Below are 13,840 nucleotides of genomic sequence, written 5' to 3'. Positions count from 1 at the left end.
GCCATAGTGTCATAGATTCATAGATTCTAGGACTGGAAGGGACCTCGAGAGGTCATCGAGTCCAGTCCCCTGCCCACATGGCAGGACTAAATACTGTCTAGACCATCCCTGATAGACATTTATCTAACCTACTCATAAATATCTCCAGAGATGGAGATTCCACAAGCTCCCTAGGCAATTTATTCCAGTGTTTAACCACCCTGACAGTTAGGAACTTTTTCCTAATGTCCAACCTAGACCTCCCTTGCTGCAGTTTAAACCCATTGCTTCTTGTTCTATCCTTAGAGGCTAAGGTGAACAAGTTTTTTTCCCTCCTCCTTAGGACACCCTTTTAAATACCTGAAAACTGCTATCATGTCCCCTCTCAGTCTTCTCTTTTCCAAACTAAACAAACCCAATTCTTTCAGCCTTCCTTCATAGGTCATGTTCTCAAGACCTTTAATCATTCTTGTTGCTCTTCTCTGGACCCTTTCCAATTTCTCCACATCTTTTTTAAAATGCGGTGCCCAGAACTGGACACAATACTCCAGCTGAGGCCTAACCAGAGCAGAGTAGAGCGGAAGAATGACTTCTCGTGTCTTGCTCACAACACACCTGTTAATACATCCCAGAATGGTGTTTGCTTTTTTTGCAACAGCATCACACTGTTGACTCATATTTAGCTTGTGGTCCACTATAACCCCTAGATCCCTTTCTGCCATACCCCTTCCTAGACAGTCTCTTCCCATTCTGTATGTGTGAAACTGATTTTTTCTTCCTAAGTGGAGCACTTTGCATTTGTCTTTGTTAAACTTCATCCTGTTTAACTCAGACCATTTCTCCAATTTGTCCAGATCATTTTGAATGATGACCCTGTCCTCCAAAGCAGTTGCAATCCCTCCCAGTTTGGTATCATCCGCAAACTTAATAAGCGTACTTTCTATGTCAATATCTAAGTTGTTGATGAAGATATTGAACAGAGCCGGTCCCAAAACAGACCCCTGCGGTACTCCACTCGTTATGCCTTTCCAGCAGGATTGGGAACCATTAATAACAACTCTCTGAGTACGGTTATCCAGCCAGTTATGCACCCACCTTATAGTAGCCCCATCTAAATTGTATTTGCCTAGTTTATCGATAAGAATATCATGCGAGACCGTATCAAATGCCTTACTAAAGTCTAGGTATACCACATCCACAGCTTCACCCTTATCCACAAGGCTCGTTATCCTATCAAAGAAAGTTATCAGATTGGTTTGACATGATTTGTTCTTCACAAATCCATGCTGGCTGTTCCCTATCACCTTACCACCTTCCAAGTGTTTGCAGATGATTTCCTTAATTACTTGCTCCATTATCTTCCCTGGAACAGAAGTTAAACTAACTGGTCTGTAGTTTCCTGGGTTGTTTTTATTTCCCTTTTTATAGATGGGCACTATATTTGCCCTCATTTCAGTCTTCTGGAATCTCTCCCATCTCCCATGATTTTCCAAAGATAATAGCTAGAGGCTCAGATACCTCCTCTATTAGCTCCTTGAGTATTCTAGGATGCATTTCATCCGGCCCTGGTGACTTGCAGGCATTTAACTTTTCTAAGTGATTTTTAATTTGTTCTTTTTTTATTTTATCTGCTAAACCTACCCCCTTCCCATTAGCATTCACTATGTTAGGCATTCCTTCAGACTTTTCGGTGAAGACCGAAACAAAGAAGTCATTAAGCATCTCTGCCATTTCCAAGTTTCCTGTTACTGTTTCTCCCTCTTCACTAAGCAGTGGGCCTACCCTGTCTTTGGTCTTCCTCTTGCTTCTAATGTATTGATAAAAAGTCTTCTTGTTTCCCTTTATTCCTGTAGCTAGTTTGAGCTCATTTTGTGCCTTTGTCTTTCTAATCTTGCCCCTGCATTCCTGTGTTGTTTGCCTATATTCATCCTTTGTAATCTGTCCTAGTTTCCATTTTTTATACAGCAGCTATCAGCTGAGTCCTGAGTCACACATTCAAAACCAGTTTGCATTTTGTCTGAATGAGGCCTGGGCCCATGGTACCCTTATTAGAGCTCAGGCTTTGGCTTCGGCCCTGGGTGGCGGGGCTCAGGTTACAGGCCCCTTGCCCAGGGCTGAAGCTCTTGGGCTTTGCCCCCCCACCCCAGGACGGTGGGGCTCAGGCAGGCTCAAGCTTCAGTCCCCCCTCCTGGAGTTGTGTAGTAATTTTTATTGTCAGAAGGGAGTTGCAGGTGGGCATCAAAGAAGTTTGATAACCCCTAGTTATCATATAAGCATATAAGTTGATAGGGTGTAAGTAGGTATTGGGGAGTGCAAGTTGGTGTAACTCTCGCCATGGCGTTAAAGACGTAGAACAGGAAAGGCAACTAACAAGAAAGTGTAAAAAGGTGTCAGTGAAACTACTTTCACTGACACCTTCCTGTTCTTTATTGTGTCTGTTATATCAAGTTAAACCTTATACCTACGTACAAACAATTATGATCACGTAAATTACACTGCCTACCTTTGAATTGTGCCCTATACATATCACTCCCCCCATCACTGAAATGCAGCCACCACTGGGGTGGAAATGCGACACCTGCTCTGCGCTAGCAACTACAAGCGTTTCTTAGGTCAGGAGCTTGTTTATTATCCATGCTGGAATGTGGCCGAGACACCAGAATGAACACGCCCTTCACTAACACGTCAGAGGATCTTTAATGACATGTTGTCAAGGCTGATTCCCCACTCTGGCACTTTGAGTGCAGAAGATGGGGGCCTGCAAGGATTCTAAAAATTAATACTGGCCACTCCAGGCTTGTATTAAACTCCCAAGGTTACAGCTTTTCTCTGACCTTGGATTGGTAGATGCTGCACCACCCAAGTGCAGAACCCCTTTGAGAGCCCAGGAAGGTGCACTTGGGAATTTCTTCCTGTAGGGTACCCTCAAGCCCTTTCACCTCCCCCCCCCCCGGGGAAGAGCTGAGAAAGAGAAAAAAAGGAAATCAGCTGTTGCGACCAGCTAATTAATCAATATGTGCACAAACCTCTTAAGACACAAAAATCCAATTCTGTTCTTAAAGATAAATTTTATTAATAAAAAAAAGAAGAAAGAAAATACATCTGGGAACTCAGGCTATTGCTAGATTTTAAAAGAGCAACTACAAGGATTAAGCACCAAGAATAGCTTTCTTGAGGTCCATCTTAAAGGTTACAAGCAAAACCAAAGCACCTGGGGTTAGCACAGAGAAATCCACAAGCCATAACGAAATAAAATGGCTAAACCTAATCGTGCCTGCCTAGACATTTCCTGATCTACTTACATATCTGGGGTTTTAAATGAGTAGTTTCTAGGTATGATACTGATAACTTTTTGATACCTGGCCCAAGCTTCTTACAGCATAGCTGCTGCCCTGTCTGCCTCTCCCAGGAGAACATCAGACAGACAGACAAAGGGGAGTCTTTTTTCAATTTTAAAAAGTTCTAGCCTTCTCATTGGCTCTTTTGGCCAGGTGCTAACTCCCTTCCTTTTCCCTATGCATAGCAATGAGACTTTTTAACCCTTTACAAGTAGGGCAATTAGAGAACAGCTACTAAGGGGGATTTTATAGCTGCTGGCTGGCTGGGTATCCATAAAAGGGAGCTAGCCCCCACCCCTTCATTTATCACACTCGCGCTCAGGACCTTGTTTGAAATCTCATGGGAAATCCCTGGAAATACTCACTCTTGGGAGCTGAAGGATGTCATTGGGGGTCTCAAAGTATTTAGAAGATGGGAAATGAAAGTGCCTTGCTTTTGGGCCTCCGTCCTACCTGAAAATATAGAGTAGGGCGTATTGAGTGTATTCCAAACAAAACTCTGTTTCCTAGTCATAGGTCACATACATTGATGGCGAGTCCTAATGCTAACCCTGCAGCTTTTCTTTGGAGGCAGGAAATGAAGTGTCTTGATTGTCTACCTTTGATCTAGGCTTTAGAACACATGAAACCGCTCGATGGCTGCCAAGTTGGGAAAGCGCCAGAAAACCGGGAGAAAAACAGATACCGAGATATCCTTCCATGTAAGCAAGTACACTAACAGACCTTAAAAACACTTGAAGAATACATGGGAGCCAAGGAAAACAGCTGGTAGGCTGAGTTATAGCAGGTGCATCCAGCCCCTCCTCTTGTCATGGTGGGCTCCAGAAACTGGAATCTGGTACACAGGTAGTGGGTAGAATTGGTGGGGTTCATGCAGGAGGTTTGGACCCCTGCTCTTCCCCTCTACAGTGCATTTTTGGGAGTAAGGCAAGAGTAAGGCCAATGAATTTGCTGCTGTCTAGATTCTCCAGACATTGTCCCCAGGCGTGCAGGAGAGGTGGGAGGTGAAATGTGGGATTTAGTCCCTTCTCTGTCTCCATAGAACAGAGGTGGGCAAACTATGGCCCGCGGGACACATCTGGCCCGCGGGACACATCTGGCCCGCAGGATCGTCCTGCCCGGCCCTTGAGCTCCCAGCCCAGGAGGCTAGCCCCCTGCCCCTCCCTTGCTCTCCCCACTCCCCCACAGCTATGCCGCCGTGCGGGCAGTGCTCTGGGCGGTGGGGCTGCGCGCTCCTGCAGGGCAGCGCTGCAGCATGTCTAGCTCCGGTCAGGTGGCACGGCTGCCAGGCATGCAACTCTGAGTGTCATGGTAAGGGGGCCGGGGCCAGAGGTTTGGATAAGGGGCGGGAAGTCCTGGGGGGGCAGTCAGGGGACAGGGAGGATGGGGTGGAGGATCGGGGGGGAGGGGCGATCAGGAGATGGGGAATGGGGGGTTGGATAAGCGTGGGAGTCATGGGGAGCCTGTCAGGGGGCGGGAGTGTGGATGGGGAGGGGGCAGTTAGGGGACAAGGAGCAGGGGGGGTTGGATGGGTTGGGAGTTCTAAGGGGGGCAGTCAGGGGGCGGGAAGTGGGAGGGGGTGGATAGGGGGTGAGGGCCAGGCTGTTTGGGGAGATACAGCCTTCCATACCCAGACCTCCATACAGTTTTGCAACCCCAATCTGGCCCTCGGGCCAAAAAGTTTGCCCACCCCTGCCATAGAATGTCTTCCTAAATTTTGCACAGGAAGATTTAACCCTAACTGTAATGGCTGCGCTTTAAAGCCAGTCAACTGACTCTGATACAGTGGAATTCTGTCCTAGCATGATTGAGGCCCCTGAAAAGGGGTAAAATTCTTTCCTACTTTCCCAAGCATCAGAGAACATATATTTTCTGATCCAACCTGCAGACCCCAAATCCCCATTGATCAATCCAAGCAAGGCACAAAAGTTTCACAACCAATCGGAGCTGGCTTCTGGAATGAAGACTTGATTGCCACAGCAGAATGTTCACTATTAATAGAGCATTATGCCATTTTCATTTACACACCGACCTCTTTGTAATCTGTAACAATGGGAATAAAAATACAGGATATGTTGCATTGCAGTGTTCTGTAATATTGGAGAAATATTACAAGTTTTTTAAGTTCCCTGTGTTATAGAAACTTTACAGTATCATATGGTACTGGTTCAGGTAACAGTAGGGTGAGCTGCAGCGTTTTGGACTATTACCATAGGACCCTGTTATAAGACTTGTCAGATTGTGACAGAAGTGCATTAAAGAAACAATATAGTTCTTAGCAGGAAGAGATGAATCATGTAATACGATTGTAGGAATTGCCTGCTAACAGGGATATTAGTGCTGTTTGGCCAGCCAAATGCACCATGAATATCACTGAGACAACATTCAACTGCTTGATATTCAAGCTCCCCTTAGATCCTAGATAGAGACATGAATTTGGATCTCCAGCTGAAATAGCAAAACTTCAGAGGACTTTTTCTTTCTGTCCAGATGATGCGACACGGGTTCCTCTTGGAGCAACCAGGGGCTATATTAATGCAAGTTACATCCGAACGCATATTGGAGAAGAGGAACATTTCTATATTTCAACACAAGGGCCTCTCCCTTGCACTGTGGCTGATTTCTGGCAAATGATTTGGGAGAATGAGTCAGATGTGATTGCCATGATGACAAAAGAAGTGGAGCTTGGAAAAGTCAAGTGTCACAGATACTGGCCTGAACCTCCACAGGACTCTCTAGACCTCAGTGAATTCCATCTGAGGCTGGACAACTGCCAGATCTTGGAATATTTTATCATCCGAATAATAGAAATAATTAACAAGCAGGTAAATTAAATATATTTTATTGTATGCCTGAAGAGGGGGACTCAGACACTACGTATTGTATCTCCCTGGCAGTATTTAGAGCAGCGTTGAGTAAGTTTCTTCTGTAGCATTTTCTGGTTATTTTTCAGCTTTATCAAAACCTGAATTATACGAGTGCACATAGAGTGGATGATTTTTCCTTAGCTCTGTGCAGAAACAGTAGATCTGACCCTGCAGTTTTCAGGACAGGGACTGAAGGGCTTTAATGGCAGTGGGTGTTGAGGGCACTTGCAGGATGTGCTCGGATTAGAACCTTTATAAATCTGTGTCCTCAGTAAGGACAACTGTGGTGGTTGGGGGAGGGGGCGGTTCTTTGGCTACACTGATGGGCAATCCACACTCAGTTCAGAGAAGCAGCCACGTGTGATGTCTAGGGCCTTACCAAATTCGCGGTCATGAAAAATGGATCACGGACCGTGAAATCTGGTCTCCTGATGAGAAATCTGGTCTTCTGCATGCTTTTACCAGGGGTCTCAAACACGCGACCGCAGGATGCATGCAGCCCGCGGAGTTATTTCCTGTGGATTGCTATAGATGCCAACTCTGTGGGTGCTCCGGGGTTGGAGCACCCACAGGGAAAAATTAGTGGGTGCTCTGCACCCATTGGCAGCCAAACTCCCCTCCCCCCAGTCCTCCCTCAAGTGTGCCGTATCCCCGCTCCTCTGCCTACCTCCTAGCGCTTCCCACTGCCAAACAGCTGTTTGGTGGTGCTTAGGACTTTCCAGGAGGGATGGGGGAGGAGCGGGGACACGGCGCGCTCAGGGAAGGAAGTGGAGAAGAGGAGGACCGGGGCGGGGATTTGGGGAAGGGGTTGGAATAGGGGCAGGGAGGGGGCAGAGCTGGTGTGGGGACTTTGGGGTAGGGGTTGGAATGGGGATGTGGAAGGGGTGGGAAGATGCAGGGCAGGGATGGGGCCTCATGGAAGGGGTGAGGTGGGGGTGGGGCCAGAGGCAGATGCGGGGACATTTATGCTCTCATTATAACAGGAGAAGGTGCTTGTTTGACAGCAGAGTTGGGTGAACTATTCAGTCATTATAGCCTTCTTCCTGTTTATGAATTGTCTGCAAACATACTAAGATTTTTATTAATTAAAATTAAATTCATGCATTGGCTTAACTTCAGTGTCTTAAATAAGATACATTCAAATTCAGGTACTCTATTGTACATACTTAAATAGAAATCCTATAGGCTATAAAGGTCGGCCAGTTGTTGTTTTATTATATATATTTTTTTAAATGCTGACCATATATCAAATCCTGAGATTCAGGATTTTTACTCAGGAAAAATGTCACTTGTGCAACATCCTGCAATACACCAAGTACCACCTGAACATCCTAAATTCCAGTTGGGCATGCTCAGCTCCTCAAAGGATCTGTCTCAACAGGAGTTTGCCAGATTTGTCCCTAATTGTTTAGAGTGAAATCCTGGCTCCACTGAAGTCAATGTATGGACAGCGAATGTGGGGAACTTCTGTATCACACTGAAGTTAGATGGCTGAGTCATGGAAATGTTTTGAAGCATTTTTTTGCTCTTAGCGAGGAAATTGATTCCTTCATGAAAATGAAAAACAAGGAGGTTCCATAGCTTGCTGATTCCACTTTTATCGGCAACCTTGCTTTTCGAACAGATGTACTCATCACCTGAATGCACTGAACTTGAAGCTTCAGGGTAGAAAACAGGTGATAGCCATAGATGTATGACAGTGGTAAGTCATTCAAAATCAAGCTTACTTTGTGAGGGAAACAGCTGACTGCTGGCAATTTGGTCCATTTCTCGATTCTGAATTCCTTAGGAAAAGTTGAACCCAAATCCTTGAAAGAATATGCAGATATCATTTCTAACTTACGCAAACAGTTTGATGTGCGGTTTAAAGATTTCAAGGCACTTGAACCACATTTTCAACTTTTTTCCACACCATTTGCTGTGGAAATTGACAATGTTGCAGAGGAAATGCAGATGGTGTTAGTGGAGCTTTAGTGTGATACCATTTTGAAGCAGAAGTATACAGATGTTGGAATTCCAGAATTCTACCAGTTTCTTTCACAAGAAAGATTTCCCATGTTATTCTCTGCTTCCGCAAGGATAATGGCAATGTTTGGAAGTACAGATATATATGAACAGTTCTTCTCTTCCATGAAGATTAACAAATCTGTGTTAAGGTTAAGGCTCACTGACAAACATTTGCAAGCAACACTGAGATTGGTTTAGTCTCAGGATACCAAATCTAATATTGATGCTCTGGTTGATGCAAAATGCTGCCAGCTAAGTGGCCAAAAATGAAATGACTGTCAAAATTAGCACTGACTTTTTGCATTACAGTTTTTAAAAAGTTAATACACTGACTTTTAATAGCATACAATATTACTCTTAATTTTTTTCATTTTTGACTATACTTTTGTATCATTGTATGAAAAGGTTTCAGTGATGCGGCCCTCGGGCCAATGTACTAGTCCTCATGTGGCTCTTGTGGTGATTTGAGTTTGAGATCCCTGCCCTATACTATACAGATTTCATGGGGGAGACCAGCGTTTCTCAAATTGGGGGTCTTGACCCAAAGGGGAGTTGCAGGGGGATCGCAAGGTTATTTTAGGGGGGGTTGCGATATTGCTACCCTTACTTCTGCACTGCCTTCAGAGCTGGATGGCTTGAGAGTGGCAGCTGCTGACTGAGGGCCCAGCTCTGAAGGCAGCGCCCCAGCAGCAGCAGAGCAAAAGTAAGGGTGGCAATACCATACCATGCTATCCTTACTTCTGTGCTGCTGCTGGTGGCGGCTCTGCCTTCAGGCGCCACTCTCCAGCTGCCCAGCTCTGAAGATAGTGCCACTGTCAGCAGCAGCACAGAAGTAAAGGTAGCAGTACCACAACCCCCCCTTACAATACCTTTGCAACCCTCCACAACTCCTTTTTCGGTCAGGACCCCTATCATTACAACACCATGAAATTTCAGATTTAAATTGCTGAAATCATGAAATTTATGATTTTTCAAATCCTATGACTGTGAAATTGACCAAAATGGACTGTGAATTTGGTAGGGCTCTAGTGATGTCCAAACGTTTGGAGATTCCTGAATCTGCTGGATGAGAACAGGCTCTTGGCCAAGATGTCCAGTCCGTCCTGCTTCCATTTGGCATAGAAATACAGTTAGGGTGGTCTTCCCAGGACATTTCACTGTCTGCCCTAGCCAGAACCATGAGATGCAGGGATCCCATGGGGTGGACAGAAGTTAATGGAACAGTTTTGAGTCCAAAAGGTTCATTTTGAGTTCTGGGTAAAGGTTCTGATGAAGGTCTTTTGTCCAAAGCACTATTCCCATTATCCACGCCTTCAGTATCCCAAGATGTCCATTATGGCTGCTAACAGTGATAGGTATTATGGAAAACACTGAAGTAGAGATCTCTACCTAGCAATTGTTTGTACGCTTGGTGAACACATTTAGTTCATTACCTTTGAACTACGGGCCAGATTTACAAAATCAGTGCAGATGCCCAATGCTCAAACCATGAAGAGAAGTAGACTGTGCCAAAGAAGCTGATCTCATTTACACTGGCATAAGGAAGATCAGTCACTGACCCATGGAAGCCTATTTATTCTTCTTTAATGCCTGTGTGAAACCTCGGCGAGCCCAAGGGTACTTATACAGGTGCAACAATGTATTACTGCTGAGGAAATCGAAGTGCACATCAGACATTAAATGCCTGTTGAGCAGGAAGGAAAAATGATTACTTGAAATTGAAATTTTAATACTTTTAACATTTGGCCAAAGTCCTTACAAAGCTTCAGGATATGGCTTGTTATAACTTGTAGCACTTTCATAGCCCTTCCTATCTGAGGATCTCAGAGCACTTAAAAATATTAAAGCACCACAGTGTCTCTGTGATTGTTTAGAATGGTTAATCCTAGTCTCTCCCTACCTGTCTTGAAAGCAGAGTCTCTTTTTCTTTATTGCTTATTCCACGTGGGAAGCCACAGTCCTTAGTTTTCTCGTTGACTTTACAGGAGTAACTCCTAAATGAAATTCACATTGGTGATTGCTCTTTTCCAGACAGGAGAGAGACGCTTCGTAAAACACTTGCAGTTTACCACTTGGCCAGATCACGGTACTCCCAGACTGATAGAGCATCTCGTCAAATTCATTCGCTACATGAGAAAAATTCACCAGACGGGCCCCATAACGGCCCACTGCAGCGCTGGGATTGGAAGGAGCGGGGTTCTGCTTTGTATTGATATTTTGCTGAGCTGCATTGAAAAAGATCTATGTGTGAGTATATCTAAACCAAATCATTTACCATGGGTTTATTTGTGAAGGGACACCAATTCGTCCCAGGGTAAATCAACTCAAGTCAGTTTTCGAAAGGAAATGGTATTAAGTTCTGATTCCTGTTGAGTGTAGGGACAATAATTAATACTAAAGCAGGGAAGGAACAACCTTACACTTCCCCATCAAGCATATTCTTTTTAATAACTTGGCCTGCAATGAAATAACACTGTTCTCTCCTGACAGTTCAACATCAAGCAGATAGTGAGAGAGCTGAGGCATCAGCGATTTGGCATGATTCAGACCAAGGTAAGGTCTCCACCTTGAGACCAGGCCAACTTTTTCTAACGTCCCTGATTCAGCAAGGCACATGCTTCACTTCTATTGAAGTTCATGAGACTTAAATATGTACTCAAGTTCTCTGCTGAATCGGGGCCATAAACAGAGCTTAATTTGTGCCAGGGCTTGCGAGGGCTGAGCCCCGCCACCTCTAGGCTTGGCAGTTCATAGCCTCGGCACCGCTGGGCTTGGCAGATCAGAGCCCCGGCACCTCTGGGCCCGGCAGTTCAGAGCCCCAGCACCTCTGGGCTTGCTGCATCAGTTCTGAATGTAAAAAAATTGCTTGAGCCCCAGTACCTCTTTCATTAGAAATTAAGCACTGACCTTAAGGCTAAGGAGGACAGAATGCAAGAAAGTGGGTTTCTTGCAGCCCTAAGTTTCATGCAGCCCTAGATTATATTCATGTTACAGATGTGCTCCCAAGCCAGGCAGTCTTTTCTATGTGTCTACGGAATGTAACTGGGTGACTCCATGCTGTTTTCTCCACATGTCCAGGACCAGTACCTATTCTGCTACGAAGTAGTGCTGCAAGTGCTGCAGAACATTGAAACCATGGAATCCCATCTCCTCCAATAAGAACCTCTGCTATTGCCACTCATCTTGGAGACCGCCCTCTTACTTGAGACTTATTCTAACGGGCTGTCAGACCAGCATGGACAGGCGCTGTACTGCGTGCACTTGTCACGCTGTGTTAGGAAATGTTGATTTCTAAAGCATTTCTAAACCAGCATAAAATAGGTTGGTAAATTATTTATACGCTGGCTCACTGGCTTGAGAATTGATCAGCATCACTGATAAGTTGCCTCAGAGAGTAATTTGGATGTTCTGCGTAACAGCATATTGGTGGCCAGGAGAATGACTTTGGCTGGTGGCTAGGAAGTAACGTACCCTATCATGGACTGCAGCTGTATTCAGTTAGCTTTAATATCGGAAGGGCAGCTAGGAAGCTCTGAGACCATGACTGTTTCAAGTTGAAGGTCAGTTGTCTCTCCTATGTCACTCTAGACTTTTGCTCCTGTATTTTGAATCAATATTCTCTGCTCCCAGTGATGCTCTCAAGTGGGGGTGCCAATTCATTTGCTTCTGGTTGTTTGAACAACTTAGAGCTATTTTCTGCCATCATTCTAGCTTTAGGGCCCACTGCCATTGGTGGAAGTTTTCATAAATAAGTTGATGGCAGGACATGACCCCAAAGCTCTAGTGAGCTACTTTCAGAGCAGGCAGAGCTCCAACAATTGGAATGGATGGCGGTTTTCCCCTAGCAATATCAGCTATGTAGATATCATTAGCTCCTTTCATTCTGTACCCATGTCAAAAGGAAAGTATTACTAAACCAGCTCTGTGAGTGTGTGTATATAGAACTGTCACACTAAACGTGCAATTCTTCCCTTCCCATTGATTTGCTATCTAATAGTCCCTTATTTAGGGCCTGATCCAACTCCAGTTCAAGTTGATGGAAAGCTCCATTGAATTTGGGGGCATGGGGGTTGAATCTGGTCCTTAAGCAACATTAAATAGCTCTGTTGTACTATACACTTTTTCGTGAAAGCTGGTTCACTTTCTGAGAGTTCCAGTTTGAGCAAATCTCTCCTGCTTTCCCCTCTCCTCCAATTCATCCCATGAGACTGAAATCTGCATTAAACTGGAAAATTCTCTGGGATATCTTACCTACCTCACAGCCTGGGGCATTGTGGGGGTTCATTTGTTCATGTTTGTAAATTGCAAACTACTGCTATGATATTATTGTAACTCGTTTGCCTAGAGGGTTATATTTATGGAAGTAGAATTATTAGCAATGCAACAGAAGATTACCTTTTGTTAAAAATAGGCAACACAGTGGTGAAATATATTAACAGCAATGTGTGTATAAAAACTGCTTCCTTGACTTCAAGACAGTAGTAATATTAAGAGATATTTGCATACAAAGCCACTCTGCAAGCTACAAGATAATAAATACTCTTGTTTCATTTTATTATGGATCAGAGTGATAGATTTATGGCGGAAGAGGAATATGGCATTAAATACAATTTAAAATCTGACTTTCAGAAAAATGCATCCTTATAAAGTTCTTCTAAGATTCCATGTCAATTTCTCCTTTCTGCCCCCAGCTCCAGTGGGTTTACCCAAGAGTAACGGGAGTAGAATTTACAGTGTAAGCCAGACGCTGATTCAGTCACAGTGATAGAACTCCTATTAAGTTAGTGGAGCAACTCCAGATTTACACTGCTGTAAATGAGAACAGAACCTGGTGTTCTATCTTGAATTAACTGAGTTTGAGCCTTCTAGAAAGCATTATTCTCCATGCATTATGAATTTGTTTTACTCTCTGCATGCTGCATCTAGAATAGCCGTTATTTGCACAGATTTGTCAAGCATCGTTAGCCAAGTGTTCATAAATTTGTTACCTCTATTGGGTTTTGGCCTTTCACTTTGGTTTTATTTACTGCACTGTACATGTATTGCTATGTAAGATAAAATTGCACAACCTAATGCACAATTCACTTTTTGTACTAAACTGATTTAAACCAGTTTCACAATGGAAATGTTTTGGACTTTGTACAAACATGGCTGTGAACAAACCTATTGGATTTGTAAAGACAATCTTGGTGGTAACCTGTGTTGCTCCACTTTTTACGCGTGCATCATCTTTACAGCTGTTTGAACATATAAATGTTTCCTGTTTTACAGAGATATTAAAGTAAGAGATGTTTGACAAAACCGGCTTGCGTTTCATTTCAGTCTCTTGCTATGAAATAGATATAATAATAGTAGAGTTTAAACTAGCAACAAGAGGTTTGGGAGTGATATAAGCCCTCATGCCTTGGGGCATAAAACAACTTCTAAATCCTGGGGGTTAGAAGGAAACATTCTAGCTCTGAGGATAGTCAAACAGTGGAACAGGTGACCTAGGGAGGTTGTGGAATCTCCGTCATTGGAAGTTTTTAAGAACAGGTTGGACAAACACCTGTCAGGGATGGGCCAGGGATACCTAATCCTGCCTCAGCGTGAGGGATGGTCTAAATGACCTCTTGATGTCCCTTTGAGCCCTACATTTCTCTGATTCCC

General features: G+C 44.2%; 1 protein-coding gene across 2 annotated transcripts in view; it reads left to right on the top strand.

Annotated features, from left to right (window-relative positions):
• The window catches only part of FRMPD2 (FERM and PDZ domain containing 2), a 132,082-nt gene extending 118,605 nt beyond the window's left edge, over positions 1–13,477 (top strand). For both annotated transcript variants that reach the window (XM_054033323.1, XM_054033321.1), the window contains 5 exons: positions 3,928–4,018; positions 5,808–6,142; positions 10,223–10,438; positions 10,682–10,744; positions 11,270–13,477. In XM_054033323.1, the coding sequence (XP_053889298.1) occupies positions 3,928–4,018; positions 5,808–6,142; positions 10,223–10,438; positions 10,682–10,744; positions 11,270–11,350 (786 nt within the window). In that variant the 3' untranslated portion in view covers positions 11,351–13,477. The remainder of the gene's footprint in view (positions 1–3,927; positions 4,019–5,807; positions 6,143–10,222; positions 10,439–10,681; positions 10,745–11,269) is intronic.
• The last annotated feature ends 363 nt before the right edge of the window (positions 13,478–13,840 follow it).

Source organism: Malaclemys terrapin, chromosome 7 (assembly GCF_027887155.1).
Source record: "Malaclemys terrapin pileata isolate rMalTer1 chromosome 7, rMalTer1.hap1, whole genome shotgun sequence".
NCBI classification, from domain to species: domain Eukaryota; kingdom Metazoa; phylum Chordata; order Testudines; family Emydidae; genus Malaclemys; species Malaclemys terrapin.
The sequence above is the reverse complement of the archived record's forward strand: the minus strand, read 5'-3'. Positions and strand labels throughout refer to the sequence as shown.